Raw genomic sequence first — 23,881 nt, 5'->3', positions numbered from 1 at the left:
TTCATTATAACTTATTCCTCAGCTCTGTGCTTTACACATAGACCCATGTACAAATTGCAGGAGACATTCCAGGTAACATTTGCTTCCGTGAAAAATTGTATTTTAGTTCTGCTGCAGAATGAAGGTAAATAAAACTAGTCCTACTGCTGGTTGGTTCCAACATTACACCTCTGCCAGAAGCTTTAGGAATATTTGAGTACTCCAATAGTCAAGCTCCCTAAAGTATTAATGATATTCTCTCAGCATTTGCCTTTCTATTACAGAATTCTCTTAGCTAGATTATATATTTTGTGTAAGAATGGAGAAATGTCTTGAAAAAACAATGACCTCTCCAGGATGCTATGTTGAAGCTTATGCTTTTATAGCTATTGGTATGTTGCCCTGGGTGTATCTGATTACCCAATGCCTGAAACAGCTACTGGTTTCCTCAGAAACCAGGCCTGGGACTCAGTGATGATAGCTTTCAGACCCAAAGATCCAGGAAAAACAGTCACCAGACCAGAGATCCCCCCTATTTCTGAAAGGGCAAAGATGCCTTTCTTGCTGGAAACTCTTTAGCTGGAACATTTTTCCCTCTTCTATGATCACAAGTCCAGACCACCTTTTTTTCTTTTTTTAATAGTTGTAGGCTTGCTTTGGCATCTCTCTCTGAGACTGTAAACTGATTTTCTGACTCTGCCATCTGACCCTGAAAACCATCCACCCTGCCAGAGAGTGGAGGCTCAGAAGCTTTAAGGATAAATCTTGTATGATGCACAAGTCCAAGTCTGTTGTTTTTTCTGCCTCTCAGCTCTGCCATCTTGACTGTCTTCCAGTTTTGGTCTTGTTTTTCTCACGCGCAGTGTTTTTTATCTCAAATTTGCCAGAAATTTCCTTTGGGGGAGTTTATAGCAATTCTAGGGACATTTTCATAGCTGAGCTTGCAGAAAACACACTCTTTCACCACCTCAGTCAAGCTTTTTATAAGGTGCTGACTGGTGCCTACATGGGAAAAAGCAGACCCTGTGCTGCTTCGGGTGAACACTTGGATAGATTTGTTCCAAGAGCTCCCATCTGGGTAAGCTGGGAGCTGATCTCTTCTACAACCTACCCTCAAGCTGAAAAACTCCTGTCAAACCAAGCCAGTGTTTTGGAGGTACCTGACTGCAGAAAGCAGTGACTGACACCCCTGTGCCTTTATGCAGAGGGAGAGGAGAAAGAAGGACAAGGGAAAAGAGGGGACACTGCGGCCTGGAAAAGCCTGGTTTCTTGATAAAGCTGCTGCTTCATACTGGACTTCTCTGAAGGAGAAGGGCTGGCAACATCCGTTGCCTATAGCTGCTGGTGTTGACACTATCTCCCACTCAGGCCACTGTTGAGTCTATTGGAGTTGGCATGGGCTCCTCAGTCAAATTTTTTTTTGGCTCAAAGCAGTCTTTCAGGCTTCTCTCTGTTACCATAAAGCAACAGAAAAGATCACAAGGCTATCTACTGTTTTGTTTTCACTTTGTCTTTTGCAGGGAACCATAAGAGCCCAAGCTCAGCTTGCATTATCCTTCCAGATTTCAGTTGAACAATCTGCATGGTGTCAAGTGTCTCCAGCCCCCTATGCCAGACTCCTCACCAATCCTTACCACTCACATCAGGGATATCCAGTCTGTACAGCCCTCCCCGTCCTGCCACAGACTTCAGAGGATGAGGACTGTCAACCTAGCAGCCTCACTACCCAATTAGTGGTACAAAAAGTAAAAAAAACAGGGATGTGAGTGACTTGCACCTATATATGTTATGCATTGAGCAGTAGCCCTCCTTCATTCCCAAAGAAGCACAAAAGTACCTTGTGATTTTAAATATTCTCAGGAGTCGAACACATCTCAACACCGAAATGCCCAGTGGTGACATGATCTTTGTCTCAACGAGAATTGTTTCCAGGATTCCTCCACATACAATGAAACAGTCAAAGCGGTTGAAGAGGGACACAAAATAGGCCTGGAGACCAAGGCTGTACATCTTCAGCAGCATCTCTGCCGTGAAAAGAGCTAGCAGCACCTTATTGGCAGTGTCTCATGAAAAACAAACAGAAATAGATTAATGAAACTTAGTCAAAAGGTCATCACAGCTAACCATCGGCCCTTGCCTATAAGAAACCCCTTCTGGGATTGGTCTGAAAGGTTAACTTCATATAAGCTTGGGTCAAAGAATAGACTTCAAAAGTGTGGGCATCTCATTCACAGAAATGTTTTACAAATCAGCTTACAGCATTTCTTATGTATTGCATGTACAGCTGTGATGTATTACACAACCACACAACCTCCATGGCAGGGACATGCCTTCCTGTGCACAACCTCCCATCACATTTGTCATCTGCAGATGAGAGTGGGAATAGAAGAGCTGCTGTGCTACCTACTGTTGCTTAATTAAGCCTTTCAGCTGCTCTCACCTTCAGTAAGGATTCAACTGTTCTGCAGACAGAAGAACTTTACAAATCACCTCCCTGGTAACTAGAATTTATCATAAATGCCATTTCAGGGAAAACCTTGGAGAACCTGTGGCTCCCAGTACCTATCCATAAATTGGAAATGCAGTTGCTGCAAATTTATATTTAGCATAAGCTCCTGATTTCACGTACACCCAGTGGAATACTGCTTTGGCTGGAAATGAGGAACTTACATTTTCCCTGAAACTTCCTCCATTGTAGGCAGATATTCTGTTGTGTTACTTAAGATCCTTCACAGACAGAGGACTATTTGGAGCTGTGTATGCTCCTGTTACATTGTGTGGTCTAACACATCAGCTCCTTCCTCAGCCCCCTTTTTTGACACTGACTACAATAAACAGAGCCACCAGCTTCTCCTCACCTTGGACCTCTGTGAGCCAGTCTGGCTGGTTGTAGTGTTCAGAGGCAATGGTGAGGGTGTTGAGAAACACAAGGAAGATCACCAACCAGTAGAAAACATTGGACTTGACAGCAGCGCGGCACTTTCTTCTGCAGAATCGATTCCATCGGCGCCAGTAGCGACTTGAAAAATTGGAAAAGGAAAACTACTTTTCAGATAGGGATCCTTAGGCTATTGCAAATCTCTGTCAAGAGAGACTCTAGTCTTGATTTATTGTTCAAGAGTGGTAGAGAATAACTTTAAAATTCACCCTGAGAAATGTTCTTTCATTCTCATCTGACTCAACAGTTGTGATCATCCTTCCTTTAGCTATAGGAATAAAGTTAGTCCTAAGCCTATTTGCAACATTCAGGGGTGAACAAACCTCTTCAAGCAATGTCTTAATCTGATGAAGGCATCCATCGCAGCTACCCTGAGAGTTTTTTTAGCCCAGTTCCTACAAAAATATTTATTCTTCTTGTATTTAATGCTTGTGGCCTGCAATGGGACCTTGCCCAGCCTCAGGATAGTCAATGGAAAGATACCCACTATATACCATGGACCTTTGTATTAAGTCCTTGGAGATGTGAGGTCAAATAAAAAACATGGAACATTTCCAACATTCAGCAATGTTCAGGAGCAAGCCCAATATGAGCGCTAACTCTGAACAGAAAAACAAAACTTAGGGAACCTCAGCATCTCACCTTCATGCCTAGAACTAAGGATACCATTTGCGAATCAACAGACCTTTTAAAGTTTGCCTTCCATGAACATATCCCCTTGTGTCACTGATTTCAGAGGGTAATTACTAACCACAGAAGATATTTAAAGCTAATTACACACCTCCTACTCTTCAGAATTTAACTTGCATAGCAACCAGTTTCCAGGCAACACTTGCTACTGTATAATAAATCTAATAGTTTTATATAGATATTACATACATATGTGTGTGCATGCATCTCTAAAGAGACACACACATATACAACATTACAGGAAGAGAGAACTTTTCTTGGCTAGTCTTTTCTTATGTATTATTTCCAGTGATAAACTATGGCTGTGAGGTCAGGGTTCAGCACCTATATGAGCTAAAGCCAGGCACACTGGCCAAGAATTTTGCAACAACATTTTAACAGGTAATCAAACCCAGGCTGGTTTAGCTATGCAATTTATAAAGGCACCCAGTCGAGCTAGCACAGACATTTAATAAGGGTTGTGTGTTTTGTAGCGGTTTTAGGACAAGAAATGATCTTCCCAGCTTTCAAAATGGACACACCACATAGACATTCATGTTGCTGTTAAATCATTAGCAATCCCACACACTTTTGTTTGTACTTGTGCACAAATGTGCATGCATGTGAGCATGTGATGATACAATTGTTTTTTTGTGCTTATACCTACATACAAATAAATCCACTGATTGTAGGAATGTGATCATGTATGCAACTCTGCACAGGGATGCATATAGGCAGTCTGTACGCATATGTGAATTCCTGAATTTACATTACTGTTCATTATTTAGGTAAGCTGAAGGACAGAGTTGCTCACTTGCTCCAGTTATTCTGAAAATTAATTTAGTTTTTTTTATAAAATTGACTTTGAATTCAGAGTTATGGAGGCAGCTGGGTTCCTACTGAAGAGGTAGAAATGGACTGGGACCTCAATAGCCAAGTTCCATGAGTTCATTCAGCCTTTCCAGTTGAAACCCATAGATGACCACCCGGGAATTGCTTCACATATTCACAAGCTTTAAGTCAACAGAGAAACAAATACTGCCAGATTACTCCACATGTCCCATGGTGAAAGGGAGAATTTCACAAATAAGATGCAAACCTCATCAGTTGAAAGATTTACAATCAAGTAAAGCAGAGTAGTACAACAAAGTGTAGGAAAGAGAACCTTGAGCTGACAGGGTTGATGTTAATGGCTGTAGTATAATTATGTGGTCGAACTTTTTTTTTCTTCTGCTTTTATATTTTATGGCTTGAGATATGCAGGTAGCAGTCAGATAGGTACTTCTGAGTGAAATATTGTCAGTAGTCCCTGTGCCTCATTTCAGTATGAAACTAAGAAAAAGGATCTTGATTTTTGGTAGGTGACTGACTAAAATCTGACAAGTTTGGCAGTATCTCCTAGAATCACCACTGTGTCCCATAGATGCAGGAGTAAACCACTTCACAAAGTAAAGAACAAAACCAGTGGAAAGGAGGAAAAGCGAAAGCCAATTTTACTTACCTAAACTTTGATTTTGAGATCCGATGCCTGAAAGATAAGAATTGCCATTAAAGTCTCTGAAGCTGTCCCATACCTCCCAGGCTTTTATGAAAATAGCAATAGAAAGAAACAAAGTTAAGCTCAATTAATTTTTTAATGGATGCTGTTTTCCTCTTGAATCCCCTCCCCTCTAAGTCAATGTAGGCACTGGGCATAGCTAGAATTCCCTGATATACAAATCTTGTTTTTTGGTGGGAGTCATGAAGCAGGAGTCATGCATTGATGGGATTCCACCACCTACAGACATCAGTGAACTAGCTTTTCTTTTGGGTAAAAGGCTGGCCTAATGCTAAGAGCACTCTACATCTGCTACCAAATTTATTTTTCAAGTATGACTCTTTTTTTCTTTTAGTCACTAGTTTTTTTTTCTTATATTAAAATATGTATGACTTTACACAGACAGACTTGTTGCTTTCACACATCACCTGTCACTTCAGGATATATAAGCACATTATGAAACCATGGGGAAAATAATGCTTTCTTTTTTTCCAGCAATTGAAGGAAAAACAGTGCATGGTGGATATTTTCAAATGTAGATACTAACACTTACTTGTCTTTGTTATCTATGTAAATTGGTTTGAATTCAAAAGGGTCTGAACAATAATGGATTCTGTTGCTATCAATTAAATTTGGGGAATTAAGCATTCCTGAAAATTTGGCCATGTTCCCACTATATACGTGTTTAAATATCTAATTCCATGCACTTGGATTTATTCACCTAAGTAATCTCATTAGCCTTTTATGAGAAGTCACAGGCAAAACTAGAGATAGACCCCAGTTCTCTAACCACTAGCTTGCTCTGCTTGACACATGTCCTGTAAGGCCTTTGAACTCTTTGGCTGTCTTTTGGTACCTACGTAATGGTGCACAGAGAGAAATAAAGTTATGTGGATGCAATGACATGAGTCAGAGGTGATTTAGGAAGCTGCAAAATCCACTACCAATAACAGAAGAAATGAGAATCTGGGGAGTGACTATGAACAAGATATTTCTGCTGGGTTGAAGCATTTCTTAAGGTTCCCTCTATGATAGGAAAGTGATTCATTGTTGACAACAGTCAGCAAAGGTCTTGCTGTACTGGCTTAAAAATGGATTCACTGTTAGTAGACAGGGGACAAAGTAGTTCTCAAAGCATCTAACGCTACTTTCTGTAGCAGCCTTAAAAATGGTCATATCTCTGTTCGAGGACATCAGTCACTGACAAGTAATCAGTGATGGGTCAGTTTTCTTATGTGGAAGAGATCTTAGTGATAGGAACATTTCACCAGCAGATGGTCCAAGCCAAAAAAAAAAAGCCTTTGCACTGAATACATCATTCCTGCTGTGTCACAGGCAGCTTGTCTAGGCCACATACTAGGCAGCAGTGTGGTTACAGACACACACTCAAGAACTCTTTTGATAAAGAAGAAATAATGCACTGGCTGAACAGAATGCTAAATTATGCTGCAGAGACAAAGCAAGCTTTAACAGGGATGACGAGTGAAGCACCTACAAAGCACATCCTTAATGTTAAAGCTATCCCAACTTCACACTGAGAATTCTTGCTTGAGAATCACTACCTACAAACTGTAATGCATCAGGGTTACAGGCAACAGGGAAGAAGGCTCAGACAAAGACGGGAAATAAAAAGAAACAAAAGTCACAGTGAAGGAGAAAGCTGGGCACTGAAAAGGAGATGGTGAGGACTTTCATAAGAAACGGCTGTAGGGGGAGAGGGAAAGAGAGATGTCATGGGGAACCTGCCTGGTGCAAGGTGAAGGACAGGGAGTGTGAAGCCCTTTGGTGACCTCTCTGGCTAATGGTTTCCCAGTAAGGGAGTTGTGTGGCATTTAAGGAATCTTTCATTTATTTAAGCAAAAGAGATGTGGCAGGTGTAGTACTCATACGCATGTGATAATTATATCTTTGGAGCATTATGAGCAGCAGCCAAGTGCATTCAGTGCTCCCACAGGTTAGCTACAGCCTTCCCCCCCGCCCCCCCTTGTCTTAGTGCTATGGCAGAAGGCTTTATCACATGTGGGTGTGCTATATATATAGAACAGGACAAGGAAGGAGGAAGAGATATATATTTAGAAGCAGAATCCAAGAGTGAAATGGAATTATGGAAACACAAACGGTACAATAACTGATTCTGAAAACATTATGCCCAAATCTGAACCACATTTTTCAAATGACCCTTGTGATCAAGAATCTTTTGTCTTTCAGAACCAGGGTTAACTATGTCATATAAAAAAATGCTTTTATGGTGTCAGTAGGGGCTGCCAAAGAGTCTGGATTTGGAGCCTTGTCATGGCCTCTTTCTGGCACTCCAAACTGGCAGTTGCCAGGGGTTCAGGGTGGACCAGATTCTCTGCTGAGTTTAAACATGGATCTCTTGCATCTCTGGTATCCTGGGAGCTTTATGTCATTGGGAGAAAGAGTGTCCCCATCTGTGTTCAGCTCTGGAATGTCTTGAGAACTATTGTTTAAAATCATGGTATAGGAGTCTATATAAAAACCATTTCAGATCACTACTGAGTGTTTTTATCATAGGAACCATGTAACTCAGATTATCTTTTATAAAGACAAACACAAAAATCAGACCTCTACTGTTTGACTAGCTATCTTTTAAATTCTCTAAAACTCTTCTAACCTTACATAGTTATGTACCACATACAGATAAGACAGTGAAATTTAAAGATTTTATCAACATAAACTCAGGATAATCAGTGTAATTTAAATGTAGTGAGATATGACACATCCTAAGAGATGAAGTCTTCATTTCTCTGTTCATAGTGGACACCAGAGGAGAGAAACTATGCACTTGTGAAGGATATGACACTCTTGTATAACAGGGATTGAGGGCTTTGTGTAGCTGTACACACAACAAACAATTCTGGAAAAATCTTTTAGGTCTCCAAGCATGACACAAAGGCCCTGTTACAGTTGTTTTCTGGGTGTAGAAGTTACTAAACATGATGATGAAAATTATCGGGCATGTGTGTCACAACTACTTCTACACCATATGATCCTACCTATAGGTAACCATCTTCATGAGAACTTAAAAAAGCCCTTGGATACTAGTAAAAGCTCTCAGAAAAGCAGTAACACAGAAATTTACTTACTATGCCTCTAGGTTATACACAATTTTGGGGAACATCCAAAGAGCTGCACTGTGCATATCTTACAGATTTTAGAACTGTGAGAACACAGTCCTGGTGTGATATTGATTCTGTTTTGGTGCAATATGGTGCATTCATGCAGTTACTGGTCAAGTGGCACAACATTTTTCCCTCTCTCTATTCCTGCTGATGACATTTCATTGCTTCTAGTCAGGATGCTGGCATCCCTGAACAGAAGATGCTCACCCTTGGGTCCTTTTTCCACATATTACTGGGACAAAAGCATATAGTGACATGACATTTTCAGGAATGCATGCTGCATACCTGATAATCTCTCAGCCTAATAAAGTGTTAGGGCTAAGTTCTACCCTCAGCTATGTCTCTGCGATTCACACTGAAGCAATGGGCCTCCATCCTTCTGCCTGCTATCCTCTGTACAATGCAGTTAACACTGGGGAGATGTACAGGAACATGCAATGACCATTTCTTATTTCTGACCGTTAATTAAAAGCTTCCAGCAAAACAGAACATATGACTGACCCTTGATAACTTGCGTTCTGATATCTGTGGACGGAGATCCTCCTGCTGAGGCAATCACTGAATTTCAGCACAGTCCACACAGCGATGCCTCTCCTCTTTTTTTACATTTGTGCCCTTCTTGCAGAAGCACTAGAAAGCATGCCAACCTGATGGGAGCGATGCTGGTTTTAAGAGCGAGGTGGTTGTTGGCCAGCAGCAGTAAGAATCTGTGGAACATCCTTAAGAAAACTGGATCTGTCTAGCTTAAAATTGAACTGGTTTGCTATTCAACAGGCTTTCTTACAGGCTGGGAAAATAGGCCAGCACTTCAGCATTTAGTGAATATTCTTACTCTCCCTGTGGCAAGTCAGAGGCAAGGCCTGTCACAGAACCTGAAGTAGGAAGACAATTCCTCCTCCACAAGGTCATGCTATTGTCCTTTAGACACATATCTAGAGCTGAGTCTGAATATCAAAAACACCTTGCTCATAATAAATTGGAGAGCAGTAGCTGAGCCTGACACATAAGGGTTGATCCTGTGTGTTTTCCTGCTAAAGTCAGCAGTGGTTTCAGAGCTTTTGGCAGACTTTTCTTACTACTGCTTCTGATGTGATGGGGACTTTGGTCCTCACAGGAGGCTATCTTCTCATTAGGTGAAAACCAGCAGCTATAGCAAACCTGCAAGCAAACTGACTCTTTTGCCTTTACCACCAGCTCCTATGCTGATTATTGCAAGAACTGCATAGGAATTATTTTCCCACCCAGCAAAGCACCAAGGGAAAAATCATTGATAGTTCAGCTGCCAGGGAAAGCTTCCATTGTTCATAATATTTTCAGGACACACGGTTTTCAGTTGGAAAGCTAGTGTAGGTTGTTCATTTTGGTTTATCCTGTTTTATTGTTTTAACCCTCTTTGGTGGAAAAGCAATTGAACTGTCCCCCCCAAAGGTATAGAAATCCTGGCCAAGGTGAAAATGCCAAGTGGCTTATTGTTTCAATGAAAGCAGATAATTTTAAGCTCTCCTTCCCTTTGAGCTCAAGTGCTTCACTTTTCTATTGAGGCTCTATGGAACATTAACTTCCACAAAGGTCTTTTTTTTTAGCTAATACATATGTATAGAAGCAAGCTCTATTGTGGCACTCCAGATCTGTATGGTTGTACTAGAAAATTAACATTCTGGTGGTATTGGAAGATTATATATGCTGACATCCCGCACAGAACAGATTACTACTGATTATGAGCAATAGCCCGTCCTCAGGAATCTATGTCCTGCACAGCAGTAACCACAGAGGCTCCGGGAAATTACTCGCTATTGGGAAGTCCTGGGTATAAGGCTATCCTGAAATAGAAACCCATTGCTCCTAGTGCTGGGTTTATCCCACTGATATTTGCTGCAGAGGAAACATGTTTCTTTGTACCCAGAGGCAACAGGTTATTAAAGCTGTGACCCATCAGAAGTAAGATGTTCCGCTTTCAAATGTTGTCCTTGAGGATAAAAGCTGCTGTGTTTCTACTGCAGGGCAGATGTCAGGGCAGTACAAGGCAATACCATGACAGGGATGATATACTGTGGAAGTTGTGGGATGCTTTTCAATGTCCTGTGGAACCGTACAAAACCTTTTTCAAATTCAGATGCCTGAAAAAGCTAACACCCATCTTAGGAAGGGAATTACTCCCTGCCACAGCTCTCCTGATGGCATCAGAATTACACCAGGAATGAATATGAATGGGGGGGAGGTTGTTTGTTTTAGTTCTAAGAAACTGGATTTACACAATAAGCAAAGAGATATTAGATGTTAGATTCTTCCTGAAACTCCTTCTGCTGGTTTGAAGACTGGCATTGCTCCAGACAGTGCAGCTGATGAAGGCAGTTTCTATAGTATGGATACTATAGAAATAAAAGCTTCTTTGAGACAATTCATCAGTAGGAGATAGCTTGTGTTTGAGAGGTACTCTCCTGATCTCACATAGCATATGTCTCTGTGGAGCTGAGAAAGGCTGTCAGGGAAGATCTCCTTTTCCAAAAGGCACGCTTGAGCCTGGCTTCTCAAGCAGATCTTTCTGTCATTCACAGGCTCAGCCTTTCAAAGCTCTACAGCTTTTTATAAGAACAGAAAGAACAACCAGTAATTCTAAGTTATATTCAATAAAAATGCTTTTTCTTTCAGTCTTCTGGGTACCTTTTTTCCTTTTATCATGAGCGCATTCTGATGGCTAGCTCAGCCTGTAACCAATGTGGTGGTGCTGGGGTGGTTAAATGCCCTAGCAGTCTGATGCCACTAAATAAATAAATACATTAGCTTTGACTTGCAATTTCCCTGTTGCTTCAGTCATGTCTGATTGCAGCTTGCCCAGCGCAGTCTCTGCCCTCTGAGAAAAAATGTGTATAGCAAGGCAATGGGGACTCCTGGCCACTAGGTGATTTTAGCTGGCTGGTAAAAATGAAGACTCATCTGAAACTCAACAACCAAACAAAAAACTTGTTTAGCCATTTCAACTGTAAAAACAAACTCTGGAGGGCAGATGACTGCTCAGAAGTCTGGGCCTAATCTTCTACTAGAGTAAATCAGGATGGCATGACTATAATTATTAATGCTTACTCAAGTCACTAGTACTAGATGAAGAACTTATTTGAAAAGCTCAACTGACTTCCCACAAGAATTATCTCTATTCCTGAACACGGGGCCAAATTCTGATTCTCTTAGTCAGGTTTCAATAAAAGAAAATACTCTTTCAAATAAATTCTTGCTTACATTTTATATGTTCCAGCAGGAATGTGGCCTATGGGGGGTTTCAGTTAGGGCTCAGTGAAAAGAAGAGGACTTAATACTTCTAGAAACCAGGAAAGCTGCCTGAGTGTGTGATGCAGTAACAAAACAAACTAGAAAGGATTCCAAGCCTCAGAATCAAAGGCAGATCTGAATTTACCCATAGCTAAGGAATTTGCAGCTCCACAAGTTTGAAACAAACATTTTACAAAAGCAGGAATCATTGGCAAAATTTGTGTCTCACTCCAGAATTTCAAATACAATGATACAGCCATTCATTTTCCTGGATGAAGGAGCCTATCCATCTCTTAGTGATGAAAAGCAATCTGAGCGAGGCCTTGAGGATCCTAACTGTCCTTGGGTAAGGGGTAAAAAAACCTCTCTCAATAACAGACTTCAATTCCCTTACTATACATTACCCATTTTCAAATGAAGTGGAAAGTGGCAAGGAAACTCTTTATCTCCCCGAATCTTACATGTCCTGCTCTGGTGAAATTTAGGGCCCTGTTTTAACATTTACAACGTGGGAAGAAGAAATGAAACTCTGTTTTCCTGTCATCTCCCTATGTCTTCTTCCCTAAAATGTGTTGGATGTAGCCATCCCTTCTCCTAATGCTAGGAGTATAGTGATCACCATGCCAGATCACACTACTGCCATTCTTATGGGGGAACTTTGGGCCATTTTAAGTAAACTCCATTCTAAGTCATGATTACATTTAGGTTGGGTTTAACTTCAGCTCTCCTGGCCACATTACAGCTAAGATAATTATGTTCTGCTTGCCAAAATTCCCAACGCAGTTTCAGCGCAAAACAAGCTATCCCTCACACATCTTCTAACACACTTGTGCCCTTTGTTTTTAAACACCTGTCACATTTTACTCTGAAGGTGGCTGAACTCTAATGCTGTGAAAACAATCCCTGACTTTACAGTTCATAAAGTGCCTTAGGATCCTTTGGGATTAAGGACATTAAACGAATGCAAGCTATAATATTAAAAATATATGCAACTTTATAGTAACAGTTGCTATTGTTGTTGGCACTGTGTAGCACCAGGGAATCCATTGTGTTGGGAACCATAACTGCAGAATAGAGATGGTTCTCCAAATTGGATCCAGCTGGAAGAAGTGGTCACATATCCAGCTGCTGCTTCCTATAATGCGACAAGAGCACAAGCAAGTTGTTGGGGTGCTAAAGGAAGGGCTACAACTGCCTCAGCACCATGAATAGGTCTAGCCTGGTTCCTTCAGAAAAGAGTTCATAATCTAAACTAAAAGACTCAGCACGTAGGCAACAGCAGGCAGGTGAAGGAAAGCTATCACAAATAATTTCTCCTGGTGTTTGTAAGTTGCTGGCTGACACAGGAAAGCAGATTGAATTTACAACATATTCCACATATCACATCTTGTAATGCAGATAAGATCTCCTCCTCTTCAGTTTGTAGAGGAGACGGCCAAGGGTGTGTGTGGGAGATACAATCAACATTTACAAAGTCATGAAAGTGATAGATAAGCTGAATATGGAACTGTTGATCACCAAATCTCACAGTATTAGAAGGAGAGGACATTGACTGAAAGTAGTAGTAGATCAGCTTAAAACAGATATGAGAAAGTACTTGTCTACACAGCAGGTAGTGAACTTCTGAAACTTGTTGCCACAGGAGATTGTGAGGGCAGACAGCCTTAGTGGGTTCAGATAAATCCATGGATGACAGGTCCATAAATGACCACTAACAGCAAAAAGCAGAAGTGTGCCCTCTAACATCTCTAATCCAATAAACATGAATTTGGGAGCAGTAAAAGGGGACTGGAAAGTAGGAAATGGCCAGGCTTGCATACTTGCCCTCCTGTCACTGTCAGGACCTGAACGTTGGGCCAGCTGGACCACACGTCTGCCAAAACAGAGCATTTCTTATGTACTTATGATGAGCATTTGACCAACGCTGAAGGGCTCAAGGTATGCCCAAAGACAGGACAGAGCCTCAAAATACTCCAGCATGGTACAAGCTATAGCACTGATATGCTTAGCCCATTTTTCAAGGAAATTTGGAGGGATTAACATATTCCCCCCCCAGCATAAAGTCCATTCTTTCCAAGTCATGCAAAAAGGAAAAAAGGACTCCTCTTGCCAATTGTTGCTCTCTTTAGCATCTCTTGATGCTAAAAAATATACCCCATAATATGGTATTCCATAAGCGCCATCTCATACATTCTTGAACATCTCCGTTAACTACAATGGTGTAATTTCAAGGAGGCATTACTCCCTCCTAACTGATGCATTTCTTTGTCAGTACAGTATTGTGTTCAGAATTTTAAGACTGTAATCCAGGCTGCAGGATGGGAGATATCATCCATGTGTTTCTATTACAAGACACTGTAAAGTGTACAAGAATCATTAGAGAAATTAAAATAGACCTATCATTTCCACTTTTTGTTCTACTTATACTGGATTTGACTATCTATCACCAAAGAGGAATTTTAAAATAAGAACACTGTTATCTATGAGTTCTTCTTTTAGCTATTATGCAAAACCAGATCTGCTTATCCTGGGCATTCTGTGCTTTATTTACATCTGTGTAAACCCAGAGGCTCTCCACTAATGTCCAGAGTGAGTTTACATTGCAATTAAGATAAGAACCGGGATCAATAGATCTTCTGCACCCTCTCCTTTCACCCACTGTGGAGTTTTCTTCCCCTTAAAAAGCCTGACATTTGCCCTGGCTTTAACCCACCAAGCTCAATCCAACCCCTCCATACATATATCTGTGCATATGTACTCACGCTAGCCTAGCACCGCAGTTTTCGCCTTCAATATCTGCTCCAGGGACGTTGTCTGTGTTCACGGACTCGGTCTCACTGGTGGGCATGCTCACTGTAAGAGTCAAAGGGAAGAAAAAGAGAGGGTTTGCCATTAGAACCTGGCACATCTATTAATGAATCACATGAGTGAAGGAACTGCTTTAATGAAAAGACCCTCAGCTGCAGCTCCTGAGGATTAAGCAACTTGCTTAGCAAGTCTAGTGCCTTCCTGCACAGGCCAGGTTGGGCAGGTAGACTTCAGGAACATACACAGGTTACTCAAATGCTAAAGAAAAGTGAAGAAGCAGCTGCTCTCTTTCTTTCAGAGTCAGTTCCTGGAAATCTTATGAATGACAACCATTGAAAATTAGAGAACTTGGCAAAGCCAACAAGAAGCTTTTGTTTGATTCAATGGAACACTTTAAAAAAATGCCCCTTTACTTGCACCAGCCCAACCACCTCACTGCCCTCCCCAATCTTTTGTGTGATGATTAGAATACAAAGTACCACATTGACATGTATTCAGACAATGGCTTCTGTTAGCCTGATAGCAAATACCACATAAATAATACCGATTGCTCATTTGTCATACACTAACTGTTAATATATTTCAACCTTACACTTATAAACTGGACTTATAGCGATAAGAGGGGAATTCAGAGTCTCTGACCCATTCAGATATTAGCAACAAAGGAGCTAATGAATATGGACTATGGTGGAGATTTTATGTTGACACTGACCAGCTAAGAACTGAACAGAATCTCCTAGGCTTTTACAGAAGTATCATGGAACAAACATCAAATGAAAGCAACCTTAGCTGTGAACCTATTTCATCTGGATCCAATGACCTGTCACATATTCTATCTGTTATCAAACATCAATATTTTATTTGCTTCTACAGGCCATAAAAAAAAAAATCACCATTTCCATTCCACCAGGTGCTCCCAGCTCCTATATGAGCTCTAATAAGTCCTTAATACATAATCATTCAATATAAGTTAGGGTAATGGATAGGAGCCAATATGTGTCCTCTTCCCTCCTCCTTGCTTTTCAAATACACAAAACAAAAGAAAAAATGATACTTAAAACTGAGTGATGGAGGAGTTAAACAGATCTCTCAGATGCCTGGTAGTACTTCAGAACATGACCTGTATCAGCAGTTGGATATATATCTCAGATGAAACTTGAGAGCATGCACTATTAGCTGTTAGAGAGCCTTCCAACAGCCTTTAAGAATATGCTACTCAACACTATGAACATATCTATTTGTGGGTCCTTGGAGTAAAAGGAGGCAATGTAGAAAAAATAGGTTCTGCATTTCAATTGGGCAGATGTTTAATGGGCCGTGGTACCAGGTCTTCTTTCAAAAGCTAGAAAAATATGAGAAGGTTCTTCCAAAGAGGTCATGGGTTGCTGCTTTGAAAACATTATGGTAGAAATGTCCCTCAAAATGAACTATCTTTCCTTCATCCCACCCCAACAATTCACATGCCTACCACACACGTCTTAAGAAATCTAAAGTTCTTGTGCTGTGTTCTAAGGACCACATGAAATAATGAACTCTTTAGCACTCTTGACGTAAGTATGAAATATTGTACTCTAATGGTGCCTGTTCCTTTACGAAGACTAGATGTTTTAATAATCTTGCCTATTTGGAAAGACAAATTAAGGAATCAACTGAATTCATATTTTGATGTACATGAAATAGTCAAGTAAGCTGTAGGAAAAAACAACATTCATAATTAAAATCTTCAGTCCAGACCAAGCTCTTCAGGAAAAAAACCCAAACATTGATATTTCGCAAGTCATCTTTGAAGATGAGGTAAAGCACTTTCAAGACATATTTGAGCTTATTTGCAAATGGAAAACAATTTGGAAGGCATTAGCAAGAGATTGATTTGCAGAGCAGCTTATTAGCTTGAGTGCATGAAGAGGACACTGCACAAGCAATAGAAAAAGCAAGGCACGCACATGCAGAAATACACAAAGCTATATTATATGTCAGTCTGTATAGAGATATATAGACATACACACACACGGATACACGCAGTGTGGACACAGAGTGCAGTGGAACATTACCATGGGTTTCTGTGGAGTGACTAAACCAAGCAAACTTTCCTTTCTTCTTATCAGGCAAGCCAGCTGGAGTGCTTCCTTTCACAGACAAGATGGTCAGTGTCAAGTACCAGGAACAAGACATCAATAGAGAACATGCAGCCAGTGACAGGCAAAAGAAAAAAACAAGGAACTCAGCTTACACATGACATCCACTTCTGTCTGAAAACTTCATCATGTGAATTAAAAGTACAAAATGAAAAACAAAGGTATACGGAAGTATGAAATACCATAACAGATCTTCAGAGAATAACACTTCCTTGCCTTCTGCTCTTTTTTGTATCTGGCTTTTGAGAACATGAAGCTGCTGAATTTAAGTTTATGGGTCAAATCCTTTTTCCATTGATGTCAATGGCAAAACTCCTCTTGTTTGACTGTCTGACCTATTGAAATTGATGAGACTAAGGCAATCACAATGTGTCCCCAGGTTATCCCCTGACCCTTAGGGTAAGAATCTGGACTAGCCTATTTTTGAATGAGGTTCCTTGGCTTTCTTCCTAAACGGCTCCAATATCTAGAAACTCTTTCAAAATTGTCAGAGCTGCTAAAGGAAAGTTGTTGGGGTAATCACATTTCTCTGTTCTTCCCCATCTCTAGAGATTAACAACCTTCATCCAGCACTCATACGTATACTGCCTTACCCAAACTAGGATACCCCTAGACTATGTCTCATGATCTCCATTTGAGGTTACATGTAGCATTCACCCTCTGATGCCCTCCTGCTGCATGGCTTTTCATGGCATTACTTAATGTTGATCCTCTGCCTGTTGTGCACAGAGCTCCTCAGCCCACGCAGATCAAAGGTGCATGCATAGAGACATCTTAGAGCATACTTGGCACTTCCCTAATCTTACTGTTGCAAAAAGCCAAATTTAAGTAAAGTGAGGGATGCAGGTGCAGTGGCACGTGGGCTGAAGAGACCCCTGTGGTTCAGGCTAGCTTGCTGGCACTAGCTCACAGGCATTTATTACACCGCACTGATGGAAAATGTTAAGGACAATAAAAAGTATTAAGATAGTATCAAGTATTAGAGGAATGACGGCCTAGAAGTTAACGGTCAGGACAGATGGGAGATCAGGACTGTATTCCCCAATGTGGTATGCTCTCAGCAGGGCAGTCACTTACTTTACCTGACACCTCACATCCCCTTCAATATCAGGGGATAATCATGTGTGCAGGTGCTGTGAGGTTTATTCAGGCCAGTTAACAAATCCTGAAAATAGAAGATGTTGCAGAAGAGTTGTGTATAAACTGGACCTGAATATGAGAGGAAGTAGACCAAATACTGCCCAGATGGTTTTGTTATCTGACTCGGTTCTCAGAGACACAGGCCTTGTGCCCACACCCTGGCTCCAGTCTAGAAACAAGGCAGGCATTTTTTGCAGTCCGGGTAATTAATTACTGGAACCATGTACCAAGAATGCTGGTGGTAAATCCACCACAGGAATGTTTTAATCAGGAAGAGATGTTTTTTTCTAAATGGTGGGCTCTAGTCCAGACCAGAGTTATGTTTAGGACCATCGTATACAGACTATGCCATCTCAGTGGCCGCTTCCTCCCTGTAATTTTGGGAGCTGAGAAAAAGGCAAGAAAGAGGCAAATGTAGATTTCCTCCCACCTGGGCACAAAGTGACTTAGCAGTGGAAATCCTGGTGCCTTGTGTCCTGTGCCATGTGTCAGTGACTTACGCAGTCTTACAGGAGTGGTTCTCTGTCAACTTCAAAAAATTCAGTGCTTGTAACCAAACCAGAGATCCCCAGAGGGCTTCGTTCTGCCAGGCATAGAGGGATCCCACCTCCCCACTTCCTGGCCTTCAAGCAGACCATTAAATCTTCCATCTACCACATATTTTGCATTGAAGGCACTTCAGTGTCCAAACTGCAGCACAGGCAAGGCAGCCATCGATCCCCATGCATACTATTCAACTGCCCACCTAATACCTTAAGGTATTAGGTCAAGCAACTAAATATCAATGCTGTATATAGCTGACTTGTTGACAGTAGAGAACACCTCTGTCCCCATGCTTATCCATCCTAAGTGACAGCAGGTTGTCAAAGGAGTGAGAAGGCATTTCCATTCAGGCAGCTTGCCTTTGCCTGACTACACCAGGAGCAGCAGTCCAGCTAACAGGGCAATGAATACACAGAGTGGGCAGCTTGCATCAACCAAACCAGTACAGTGAACCACTGACAACAACACAGGGACAGGTCCCATAGAAGATATTACATATTTCACAGAATCCTGGAATGGTTTGGGTTGGAAGGGACTTTTAAAGATCATCTAGTTCTAACCCCTCTGCCATGGGCAGGGACATCTGTCACTAGCTCAGGTTGTTTAAAGCCCCATCCAACCTGACCTTGAAGACTGGTGCATCCACAACTTCTCTGAGAAACCTGTTCCACTGTACCTATTCCAGAAGCAAGTCATGGTGGCTTTGCTTTCATGGGAATCTCTTTTTTTGGATTTATCATCACATCCGTAATTCACTCTGGTTGATGAAATCTCCCATTAGTTACATATTCTCTAGGTAGCATAGCATAGCAATTTTTTTAGAGGGAAGTGAAAACTTTTTAAAGGCGTGCAAGTATCTTATGGTTTCAACAGAGTGCAAACCATAAGGACCAGTAGGTTTTCTACTCTACAGTTGCTTCTGAAGCCTTCGTGCTTCCTACATCTTGCCACAGTGTGGCTCATCTCTGAATGTAGACTTTTTCTCCTGGACCACCTAAACTCCAATTTCACATTTCTTATATAGCATTCCTGCAGCAGCTAAAGCAACAACAAAAGCTACGTAGCAGATTCCTTAAAAAGAAATCTGAAAAATGCTTCATGTTATGTTAATTCTAGCTCTGAGGCCCAACAGACAGAAATAAGGACAAAGAGTCTGCAATCTGTGACTGGCTAGACAGACAGATGTGCAAGACCCTTTGAGAGCCTCTGTTCCACGTCACTGGCATGAAGCATTGATACCAACTCTACTCTTGCACTAACATCCAACGAAATGCCCCATGGACATGCAATCAATTATTAGATGGCAGGTTGCCAAAAGACAGCCAACCACCGAAACAGAAAGCTGGCACAAGCAAATACCCTTCTGTGTAGCCCAGACATAATTTGTCCTTTACGCGCTCAGAGAATAATATTAGCTCCCAGTTCAGAAATATCATTACCACTGTTGCATCTTGCATTTATGACATGTTTGTTATCTCGGCAGTGGAAGTAGTTCTAATATTCAGATTTATCTCTCTGGATTACATAATGTTGCCACACTTGTTGCTGAATCTCACTTTAATACTGTGACAATTTAAGATCCTGAGAAGATCGTGCCTGGGCAATGGGTGCCAAGTTCCACAAACATAGACAAAGCATAAACTTTTCACAGATTTTAATAGGATACATTACTGCATGACTTTGCAGATCTGTGCATTAGTTTTAGAACTGAGTATGTCAAAGGCTATTCACATCACCTGACTTCACATCTCCGATTTAGCTGTTTGAGTTAGGCTACAGAGGCAGATAGATTCCTATCACAGGTTTTCTGAATGCCATACTGATGTCTCCCTCAACCGTATGGACAGGCTGGGCATTTACCTTATGCCCTTGGGTTAGGTACCTGACTTGAAACAGCGTGACTATCCAACAGTATGTTCATTCATATTGAAAAAGACCTGTAGTGGGTTTTCAGATTAAGAAAAGCAACAATACGCTTGATTGTTTTTTCTAATATGCTCACTTAGACTCCAATTTCTCCAACACTCTGATTTCTACTGGTATTGAATTACTTTGCAAAATATGGGTCTAAATAACCCCTTTTGCCCACACTGGCATTTGATGTTAGAAGGACCTGATGTCACTCTACCACCATTTCACCTTATTGTGTCACCTTGGCCGTATCACCAAGCCTTTCTACATATCTGTTCAGTTTCTCTAAAAGGGGGATTATAATTCTGCACTCACCTTGCAAATCTCTCCGAGATCTGCAGATGAAACACATTACAATAAGTGCTAAGTACTATAGTTATTACTGATGCTAATGTCTCCCAAGTGGGACTCTGCAGAACTATAAAGCAAACCTAAAGAGCAAAGAAGTCCTGTGAATTCTCCGGCTGGGATTTAAGAGTTCTTTCTTCATCAAGCACAACAAGAATAAATTGCAATATCCAGGCTGCTTCCTTTAACAGAATGTGTATCAAGTGAATGACTTTGTCTCCAGTAAAAACCCTGCTTCCCATGGTGCCTTTCATGCCTATCATTTCATGAATGAGTCTATGGGTAGCTGTCAGAATATCAATCAACTCATATTTTTTTGGTGGAGAGCTCTTATTTTAATTAATATGTGAATATTACCTAGCTTTCCTTTTCTCATTGCCTGTTTTGGAAATGCTGCACTCATTCATCTTATTCATTAACTTAAATAAGATACAGCTTTCATTCTGCTACATGCATACAATATCTTGGGAACAATCAGTGAGTATGTTCTTAAATGCAAGCAGCATGCAGAAAGTAAAGTGTGCAGAGGTAAACTATTAGTTTTCTCTAGATATCCTGATTTTGTCAGGAAAATACACTAGATATGACTGGGGAACTCTTGTGTTTTCTGTTTTGAAAAGGAGTTCTGCAACAGGAAGTCTTCTATAGGAGAAGAGGAAAGAGAACTTGAACTATATGTAGGATCTTCGTGGTTACATGCCTCTCAAAGTTAGGCAGAATGCATCAGTGAATCTAGCACAGTAAAAAAAATCAAGAACAATTGTGAAAATACTTGGAAAATCCTTACCAAGGGCTCAGAGGCCAATGCTTATACTAACAGTATTATACACACAATATTACATTAAATACATGTCATATATATACTTTGCATAACCTAATTTTGTGTTACATACAAATGACTGCAATTGCAAGGAGAGAGCTTGATTCACAGTTTCACTCAAGGTCAGCCACAGAATTTAAGATAGTAATAAAGAGCCATGAAGTGATTGCCAGTTGTATCCACTTCAGTGAAAAAAAGAAAAAGGCTTTCGGTAAAAAGATCTTTACACCAGTGAACCGGCAGCAAAGGTGCTGCAGCTAGCACGTAGTAACAAGACCTGTCATTACAGTAAAACCAGGCTGGGCATTGGACTGCGTCAGAGAAGAGTGATGCAGTGTAGCACTGTTTTACTGAATGGAGTAGCAGAAAGTAGAAACATTGCCAATACTGAGACGAAGTATCGTATCATCAAACGTTTCATACACAGATAAATGATATACTTTATAATACAAATTGCAATGTATATCGTTTATATAAAACCCCCCTTGCTTTTACATGTCCTCCTCCCCTTCCAGAGTGTCACCGTATGCACATACACATCCTATGATGGTGAGGGGATATAGCCATGTGCTAAGTGAATTTATACCGTACACAAAGAGGAATAGGAGAGGTAGCGGCATGTATCAGTTGTGCAGGCATATGATTAACAGATCTGTTATTACCACATGCAGATCACTGCACACCTATGAATGCATTACCTTGCTACTAATTAATCTTCCTGGGACTTATTTTAGTATAACAAACTCCTCAGCTACTTTGAACAGCTGCAGTTTTTCTTCTTTTTATAGCAATATTGACAGTAATATGCTGCGTTCCTCAAATATTTGTTCATTTCACCTGGTGAGCGGAAAGCACACTGCACAGAGGACCACGTAATGGGCACAGTCAAACTCCTGGCCCTACCAAGGGACAGCCTTTGCAAGCCTCACAGATGTTCTGTTCTGTATTTGAAGGGAAGAATTTAAAATCCTCTTCGCATTTCCCTTCCTGAAGGGTGAAGATATTCTTTGCATAACCTGTGGTATCTCAAATGTCTTTTAAGTACAGGACGTAGGACTCACCCAGACTTTATGGAAAGGAGTCTAACTCCGCTAAAAAGGACAAGATGAGTAGTCTCCCTGGGTAACTGGTTGTACTGCTGAGCAAACTTCTAAGTCTGCAATAGGAGTCCATTCACTGCAGAGTATCTGCCTGCAAGTGCAATGGAAGTAACTCTCTTAATGCCTGTGGCTGAAGAAGGACAGATGGGCTGGGTCACAGGGTGACAGAACTGCTACCAGAACAGATCTTGAAAGATATCTCTCTCCTGAATGTGGATTCTCCTATGACATCCTGAACTGGTTTTCTTGTCTGATAAACGACTTGTATTGTTTGCCTTATTAGGAGCAACAACTAATGTGCCAAAGTGCAAGGCATTTACTTGCCAGTACATGGTGTAAGTTTCTGGTGTCAGTCTAATACTTTTTAGCAACGCTTCTCATTCCCCACAGAATTCTGAAGCAATTCATTAAAAAAAAAAAAAGAAAAGAAAGAAAAAAGGAAAGTAAAACAACTGAGGATCTATGACTCTTTCAACAGTATTTTGTGATGGTGAACAAATCACAACAGCACATTCTGAATGGTTCTGCAAGATTTCTCTTTCATTCTTTATGATTTTTAGCAGAGGAAGGTAGGACAGCTGCAGTGCCATCAAATGTGCCTGAATCTATCCTGCAAAACGATACATGGGCACAACAAGCAGGAGCACCTCACTTGGAAACCAGAAGGATTCTATTATTGCAGGCTGGTCTGGTAGGCGCCTTAGAAATGCAGGCATGAGAGCTGCAAACACTGTAGATAATGTGTTGGGAAGTGATACAAACATTGATCATGAACAAAATAACTAACCACAAAGAAAGTGCCCTCAAGACAGTAAAATCAACAACTAAAAGAAAAAAACCTCCTGCTTTGATCCTTTTTGTCCCTCTAATAATCATGGCGCTATTCATATTTTGCTTACTAGCACTGTTATTAATGAAAATAACCAGCACATAAGTTTCAAGCACAAATGTGGTTTTAAAGCAGGACACGTGTTTCCTGAAATTCCTGTGCATGGGGGAACTTCTGCGCCTGCCCACCCATACAAATATACACCTGGGTGGTGAACCAGTAACTTTGATGAGGATCTCTACTTCAGCCAAAGCACCTTTGTTCTTTCAGTTCACAGTCCTGTGAATCTGTCTTCCCTGTAGAGTCCAGGAGAAGCAAAAAAAATACAGAAGCTACTTCCAACTCTATCTGCTTAGGGCATCAGAAACTCTCTGGTGAGTGCTGCTTGCCACCTAGACTGCTAAGCTTCAAAGTGACTGAGATGCAGCGCTGGCTGTTTTACGACATTCCTGCCTGTCACAAGCCATTTCAAGGTGGGTGATGCCTGAAAACTCCGTGAGTGGCCTACAGTTTGTGAGCACATAAAAGGATATGTCAGGACAGCAGGAACTGTTTGGATAGTGCAGCAGGTGGGGAGCCATGGACATCTTTCCCAGAGGGAGCTCACAGAGCCCTGCAGCCAGGGAGCTTAGGCAGGAATTGTGCCAATGAGAAGGTAGGTCTCTCTGAGGACTATATCTGGTATAGAAGGACACTGTTCTCCTGGAGGCTGGCCCT

General features: G+C 41.1%; 1 protein-coding gene across 12 annotated transcripts in view; it reads right to left on the bottom strand.

Annotated features, from left to right (window-relative positions):
• Positions 1-23,881, bottom strand: part of CACNA1C (calcium voltage-gated channel subunit alpha1 C) — a 490,124-nt gene that overhangs the window by 107,753 nt on the left and 358,490 nt on the right. For all 12 annotated transcript variants that reach the window (XM_075051200.1, XM_075051188.1, XM_075051198.1 and 9 more), the window contains exons 10-13: positions 14,293-14,383; positions 5,088-5,114; positions 2,838-2,998; positions 1,817-2,042 (exon numbers count right to left, since the gene is read on the bottom strand). In XM_075051200.1, the coding sequence (XP_074907301.1) occupies positions 1,817-2,042; positions 2,838-2,998; positions 5,088-5,114; positions 14,293-14,383 (505 nt within the window). The remainder of the gene's footprint in view (positions 1-1,816; positions 2,043-2,837; positions 2,999-5,087; positions 5,115-14,292; positions 14,384-23,881) is intronic.

Source organism: Buteo buteo, chromosome 19 (assembly GCF_964188355.1).
Source record: "Buteo buteo chromosome 19, bButBut1.hap1.1, whole genome shotgun sequence".
NCBI lineage: Eukaryota > Metazoa > Chordata > Aves > Accipitriformes > Accipitridae > Buteo > Buteo buteo.
Note: the sequence above shows the minus strand (reverse complement) of the source record. Positions and strands in the feature narration are given on the sequence as shown.